Raw genomic sequence first — 7,428 nt, forward strand, 5'->3', positions numbered from 1 at the left:
ACTTGACTGATTTGGTGGGGTAATCCGGTGGTCTGCCGCGGTTCAGGGGGATCGCCATTCTGATAAGCTGCTTGGCATATATAAGCTCTAAAGTCCTATTTCTGATCTTGATCTCGATATAGAGACAGCTGAAAAGGCACTCTTGTATCATGATAATGCCAGAAGCTGCTGAAGTTCTCGATGGCTATGGCTATGATGGGAAGATAGACGAGATCAGAAAACTGTACTATGGCCAGTTAGATAAAAATGGTAATGACAGTACTGTTTATTTGGATCATGCGGGGACCACGCTTTATCCAACTTCCATTGTCGACAAATTCAGTGCTACCCTTGTCAAAAATATTTATGGAAATCCACATTCGAAATCTCCAAGCTCGCAAAATACTGAAAGATGGATCGAACGAGCTCGTGGCCAGTTTCTGGGGTTGTTTGGTGCTGATGTGAGACAGTATTCTGTGGTGTTCACTGCCAATAGCACAGCTGCTGTCAAGCTAATTGGCGAGGGATTGTCGACTTTGCCAAACTCAAAATACACTTATCTTAAGGATTCACATACATCTCTTGTTGGGTTAAGAAATCTAGCTAGCTCATTTGAAGTTACTGGTGATATCGAGCAGTATCTCCTTTCGTTAGAGCGACAGCTGGAGAAGGAAAATAGCACTCACTCAAACTCTGATCTTGAAGTTGATGATTTCAATGGAAATGGTCACAAATCAACATCTGGTAATAGTGAACTTTTGTCATGGCCAGCACAGTCCAATTTTTCTGGAAAGAGGTATCCCTGTGAAGAATGGCTCAATAGAGTCAGATTCATAAACCGTAATAACAGCTCCAGTGATCATCGACTTTACACACTGCTCGATGCAGCTGCTATTTCTTCCTCAAAACCAATTGATCTATTAAAACTAAACCCAGATTTCGTTATTATTTCTTGTTACAAGATTTTTGGATTTCCTGATCTAGGTGCATTGATTGTGAAGAACGAAGTGCTACCTCAGTTTTTCGCCAATCGCAAGTATTTTGGAGGTGGTACTTTAGACAGTCTTGCCAGTGAGACTGATTTTGTAGCTAGAAAGTCTTTGACTGGAAGTCAGGCTCTGGAAGATGGCACTTTGCCTTTTCATTCTATTATTGGTCTGTCCATTGCAATTGATGAGTACAAACGTATCTATGGAAGTTTCGACAATATATCTCTACATACGAGTTCATTGGCTGGTTACCTTCACAGACAACTTGAACGACTGAAATATAGTAATGGACAACCGCTGGTTCACATTTATGGACCAAACACTGAGGAGTACAAGATTGGCGAGCATCAAGGGCCCATCGTAGCATTCAATCTGAAGTTCCCTTCTGGTGAATGGATAGGATACTCTGATCTCGAAACTATCGCCAGTTCACAGAATATTAATTTGAGAACAGGAACTTTGTGTAACAGTGGCAGTGCATCTACCTGGATGAATATCAGCGATAGCGAGATTATTTCCAACTACTCAAGCGGCCATGTGTGTGGTGATACAAACGATATCATGAATGGTAAGCCAACGGGCGCTGTGAGGGTCAGTCTTGGGGCATGCTCTAGTATTGGCGATGTAGACGCTCTAATCAATTGCTTGACTGACTTTTATTTAAAGCCATTTAACCAAGAGCTTGCAAAGGCACCGCTGACCAGTGCTAAATCATTGACAACTACAGCTCGAATAACAGCACTATCAATTTATCCGATAAAGTCTTGTGCTGCTTACAACATCTCAACACCCTGGGTTGTAGGTGCGAACGGTTTAAAATGGGATCGGGAATTCTGTCTTGTTAATATGTCTAGTTATTCAGTGTTATCATTGAAAAAGTACCCCAAGATGGTTCATATCCTCCCGAAAATTGATGGAGATAGGCTGCTTATCAGGTATAACGACAATGAAATAAGCGTGCCTCTAAGACTGCTACCTTCCAACTCTAACTCAGAAACTACATTGAAAGTTTGTGGAAACAATATATTTGCTCAAATCTACACAGATGCGACGGTTGTCAAGTTCTTCACCTCGGCTCTTGGCATCGACTGTACATTAGCACGCATTCACAATGACCCTCAACCCGCAACCAATACTGAGATTACGAGAGAACAACCAGGTACCATGGTCAATTCCTCCCCAATTTTGCTCATCTCACAATCCAGTGTGAATAAACTCTCGTCCAACACACTCAATTCGAGCTCAAGCGACGACGACCAGAGGTCTCGGCACCAGCCTGTCGACCGGCAAATCTTCCGGGCCAACATCACCATCTCCGGACCAACTCCTTATTCAGAGGACGAATGGACTGCCATCCAAACCGATACGGTCAACTTCAAAGTATGTATAAAATCAGGCATCCCGACGCCCGACTCGAGCGAAGCGAGAGGAGCCACGGGGTCTGGGGCGGAGCCCCAGCCGCCGGAGGCAACCACCACCCGCCCGATACTAACAGGACAGCTGCTCGGGAAATGTCAGCGGTGTAATATGGTATGTGTGGATGCGAGCACGGGCCAGCGTAACCAGGCGCCGTTCAAGGCACTTCATCGCACCAGAAAAGAGAATGTAAGTTACAGCAGAAAAAAAGGAAGAAAGAGGCATTGCTAACTAACGATACAGGGAAAAATCTATTTTGGCCAGCACATGTCTCTCGAGCCAGGGTCTCCAGAGACAGTGCTGTCAGTGGGTGATATAGTGACGGGGATTGTCGGCTAGCTCAGGGAGTGGCAAAAAACGTGGTATCGGGAGGACCCGTAAACCGGTGAAGATGCGATGCAGCAAGTTTAACAGCTGCTTATTTATTTGTTTATTTATTTTTAACTGAAAATATTTTTCCATGCATAAATAGTAAAGACAACTGTTTTGTTCCATGCGTCGGGCGACTATTGTCCACATTTTACTAGGCAATTTATGCGAGAAAACCGTTACATGTCAGAGCAAGGTTTTTTTTTTTTGGGTGGTGAAACCTAGTTTACATACGTTGGCGCTAGCTCATTTCCGGTATTTTTAGCACATGCCTGCCACTAGCCCCCCACGTATTTATCGGTTGTGCGTGCCGATTGTGAATATTTTTTTGTTATTACCCCTCATTCTACCCCTCCCTGCGCGTGGGCCGGTTATCCGATTGCCGAGACAAAATTATTTGTCCATGAAATGAAAATTGAGATTGATACGAGACGATCGAGTCAAATGTTTGTAGTGCTTATTTGCGGTTTCAATCAAAAGCCACCAACCGTCCGAGTGCCTGATAATTTATTTTAAAGTTGCGAACGAGAGAAGTGCGTAACGTGAGTGCATTAAACGCGTGCTCGTACGTACACTTGCATCTGCGTATCGTATCAAGCATGCTAGCTGGTTCACCGGTTTAAAACGGGGTCTGCCTCCGGCGGCTGGGGCTCCGCCCCAGACCCTGGTTGCTCTTGCTTCGCAAGAGTTGGCTGGGACCGCCGACGCAACGACTCGAGCGAAGCGAGAGGAGCAGCCAGGGTCTGGGGCGGAGCCCCAGCCGCCGGAGGCATGTCCACTCGCCCACCTCGTCCGGGCCGGAGGACCCTGGGCTGCCTCGTTTTCACCTGCAGCAAGGTGGGCTCAGCAGCTAGCCCGAACGGTGTATTTGGTACCTTGTAACTGGTATGTATGTATAGTTTGTTTCGGGATTGATAATAATAATAATAATGATCGTAAATAATATTTGTTCTATTCGTTTCTTTTTGCACCTCCCATTTCTTTTCTTCGACTTTTCTTTTGTCTTTTCTTTTAGTCTGGCAGTTGTTTGGCGGTTCCTCCTTTTTACCGACCTTATCACCCCTGAATGATGAGACCCCGAATGAGCCCCTCTTCTCCTAGCTCCAGTCTCTGGGCCCCTCTTCTCATGTTTCGTCTCTCCTTGACCCCTCTCACCTCATTTTTTACTGCTCCATTCTCCAGCCCCTCGTTTCACCGTTGGTTCCACCGCTCGTTCCACCCCTCTTCACCCCTCTTGACCCCTCTTCACCTTTCCATTCTATTCGACTCTCGCTATTTAGCCGGCCAGCCCCTTCCTTTTCCGATAACCAATCGAAGGGTTAGGAATGTTCGATAAGGTACGTGAGGGTGCATCCCACGCAATGGCTGCATGCCAGTGGGCTATGGTGCTAGTGAGATTATGCAGTGTGGGCCGGTGGTGGCCGACTGGTGGCAGGAAACTGTGCGTTTATGCGGTGTTATTCAGCAGCAGCCCCCCCCTCCCCTCAGCGTTGCTGTTGCGTTTGAGGTGGGAGAATCCGGCAGCTTAAACGCTAGCGTGACAAAGCCACCAGGCTATAATTATTATAAATAGACGCCTCGTTGCAGAAGACCCTAGACTTTCTCTTTTTCTTACTATCTACTTTTTTTCTACATTACAAAGAAAAAAACATAGCTTCTTAGCTGTATTATATTTCGATAATACAACAACACATTAAGCAGATAACAACTTCACAATGCAAATCTTCGTAAAGACCCTCACTGGTAAGACCATCACTCTTGAGGTTGAGTCCTCTGATACTATCGACAATGTCAAGACCAAGATTCAAGACAAGGAAGGTATTCCTCCAGACCAACAAAGACTTATTTTTGCTGGTAAGCAATTAGAAGATGGCAGAACCTTGTCTGATTACAATATTCAAAAGGAATCTACTCTTCACTTGGTTCTTCGTCTTCGTGGTGGTATGCAAATCTTCGTAAAGACCCTCACTGGTAAGACCATTACTCTTGAAGTTGAGTCCTCTGATACTATTGATAATGTTAAGACCAAAATTCAAGACAAGGAAGGTATTCCTCCAGACCAACAAAGACTTATTTTTGCTGGTAAGCAATTAGAAGATGGCAGAACCTTGTCTGATTACAACATTCAAAAGGAATCCACTCTCCACTTGGTTCTTCGTCTTCGTGGTGGTATGCAAATCTTTGTCAAGACCTTGACTGGAAAGACCATCACCCTCGAAGTCGAGTCCTCTGATACTATTGATAATGTTAAGACTAAGATCCAAGACAAGGAGGGTATTCCTCCAGACCAACAAAGACTTATCTTTGCTGGTAAGCAACTCGAGGATGGTCGTACTCTTTCCGACTACAACATTCAAAAGGAATCTACTCTTCACTTAGTTCTCCGTCTCCGTGGTGGTATGCAAATCTTCGTCAAGACTTTGACTGGTAAGACTATTACTCTCGAAGTTGAATCCTCTGATACTATTGATAACGTCAAGACCAAGATTCAAGACAAGGAGGGTATTCCTCCAGACCAACAGCGTTTGATTTTCGCTGGTAAGCAACTCGAGGATGGCCGTACTCTCTCCGACTACAACATTCAAAAGGAATCCACTCTCCACTTAGTCCTCCGTCTCCGTGGTGGTATGCAAATCTTCGTCAAGACTTTGACTGGTAAGACTATTACTCTCGAAGTCGAGTCCTCTGATACTATCGACAACGTCAAGACTAAGATTCAAGACAAGGAAGGTATTCCTCCAGACCAACAGCGTTTGATTTTCGCTGGTAAGCAATTGGAAGACGGCCGTACTCTCTCCGACTATAACATCCAAAAGGAATCTACTCTCCACTTGGTCCTCCGTCTTCGTGGTGGTATGCAAATCTTCGTCAAGACCCTCACTGGTAAGACTATCACGCTCGAGGTCGAGTCTTCGGACACCATTGATAATGTCAAGACCAAGATCCAAGACAAGGAGGGCATTCCCCCAGACCAACAAAGACTCATCTTTGCCGGTAAGCAGCTCGAAGACGGTCGTACTCTCTCCGACTACAACATCCAGAAGGAGTCGACCCTCCACTTGGTCCTCCGTCTTCGTGGCGGTAACTAAGTGCTGGAACCCCCTTCGCCTCTCTCGAGCCTAGTGTTCTTTTCTTTATTATTATTATATTACTTACTATTATGAATATAAACGAATTTTCACGAACACACAACCACCATCACCACTTGCCTCCGGCGGCTGGGGCGCTGCCCCAGACCCCGTTGTGCTCGCTTCGCGAGCCTCAAAGCTTCACGACATGGGGCTATATAAACTGAATTTCAAGGTATTGACCAATTTAACCGAATTCTCCTATCTCTCAAACGAATTGCAATTACAACACCCACAAACGAGACAGTCAGCCCCACCTGAGTCCAATCCCACTAAACTCGCTTCATGAGCTTCACCACGTGGGGATAGGGACACATGCAAGTGGATTTTCAAGGTAGCAGAGACTGAAGCTGCCAGAACATGGCCACTGCCATTTGACAGAATAATCTGCGTTTGTCTCGTCAGGAACGAAGTGCAATTACAGCGTTCATGAACCAGATATAGAGCTCCCCTGAATGCAGTCGCGATGACGGACCCCTTCCAAGCTCGCGAAGCGAGCACAACGGGGTCTGGGGCAGCGCCCCAGCCGCCGGAGGCAGGTCTCACCCCCCTTCACGTGTGTCTGACACCGGAAACCGAGTCGTGAAGCTCGCGAAGCGAGCACTACGGGGTCTGGGGCAGCGCCCCAGCCGCCGGAGGCACATATGCCGTGGCTCGTGTATCCAGGACCGCGTGTCGAGGAGTGTGGCGGTAGCCGGAGGCCGACTGGATCGTTCACCGCAAAGGTTGTGGCGACTCGTTCGGAGAGCGATGGTGGGCCGATGTTGCAGATCGACGATGGCTGTGATGTTACTCGGTTTTGCGTCGGAATTTTTTTTAGTGGGCAATTTTTCGCCACCTATTTTTTTAGCAGCTTATGATTTTGAGTGCTTATTTTTGAGTGCGTATTTTTGGTGCGTTTTTTTGGGCTGCAGATGGAGCACGGTTTTTACATGATTTTTTTCGCGGTGCGTGCAGCTGTGTCATCCGAACATTTCAATACATGCGATTCACGCATGGAGCCCCTGCTATTACATATGCAGGTCGCACTGTCGAGTCATGAAGCAACGAAATTGATCGAGGCCGAGTCATAATCGCGCAACAAATAACCACTGCGGTGGCGATTACATTTTCTTTGCGATGGAGATGTCACGGAGACCGATGGTTTTGAACTTGTGTCGAAATTATAAATAGACAACTGTGATCCGTAGTTCGAGTTCTTTTTTTTTCTCTCTCATCATCAAACAATCACTTCTCTATTCAATCAATAGTCTAAACAGTCAATTGACTTGAATTTGAATCAGACTCGTTCTACGATTACTACTACTTCTACTATTTCCACTATTTCTTCTACTATTACTACTCCTAGTACATCCCCACAATTTACTACAAAAATGGTTTCTCTCTTCAACAACAACGTCAAGGCTATGCACTCAGCTGGCTCGAGCTCTAGTTCCAGAACCACTCGAACCATCTCTTCTTTGAAGAAATTGTTCGAGCCCAGCCAAAGTGACGACCACAAGGCCTGGAATGCCCCTGACTACAAGCAATTCAAGGGCACTGTCTCG

At 46.0% G+C, this 7,428-nt stretch overlaps 2 protein-coding genes across 2 annotated transcripts; both read left to right on the top strand.

Moving 5' to 3' along the window:
* Positions 1–155: 155 nt before the first annotated feature.
* AWJ20_3753 (uncharacterized protein) lies at positions 156–2,615 on the top strand (the record flags this gene model as incomplete). Its single annotated transcript, XM_018880780.1, has 1 exon — positions 156–2,615. One exon carries the CDS (start codon positions 156–158, stop codon positions 2,613–2,615), a length of 2,460 nt encoding a protein of 819 aa, XP_018733436.1.
* A 1,853-nt stretch (positions 2,616–4,468) lies between these two features.
* Positions 4,469–5,466, top strand: UBI4 (ubiquitin; the record flags this gene model as incomplete). The annotated part of the gene is made up of 2 exons (XM_018880781.1): positions 4,469–4,990; positions 5,446–5,466. The coding sequence occupies 2 exons, from the start codon at positions 4,469–4,471 to the stop codon at positions 5,464–5,466; spliced, it is 543 nt and encodes a 180-aa protein (XP_018733437.1).
* Positions 5,467–7,428: the final 1,962 nt, after the last annotated feature.

Source organism: Sugiyamaella lignohabitans, chromosome C (assembly GCF_001640025.1).
Source record: "Sugiyamaella lignohabitans strain CBS 10342 chromosome C, complete sequence".
Classification (NCBI taxonomy): Eukaryota; Fungi; Ascomycota; class Dipodascomycetes; order Dipodascales; family Trichomonascaceae; genus Sugiyamaella; species Sugiyamaella lignohabitans.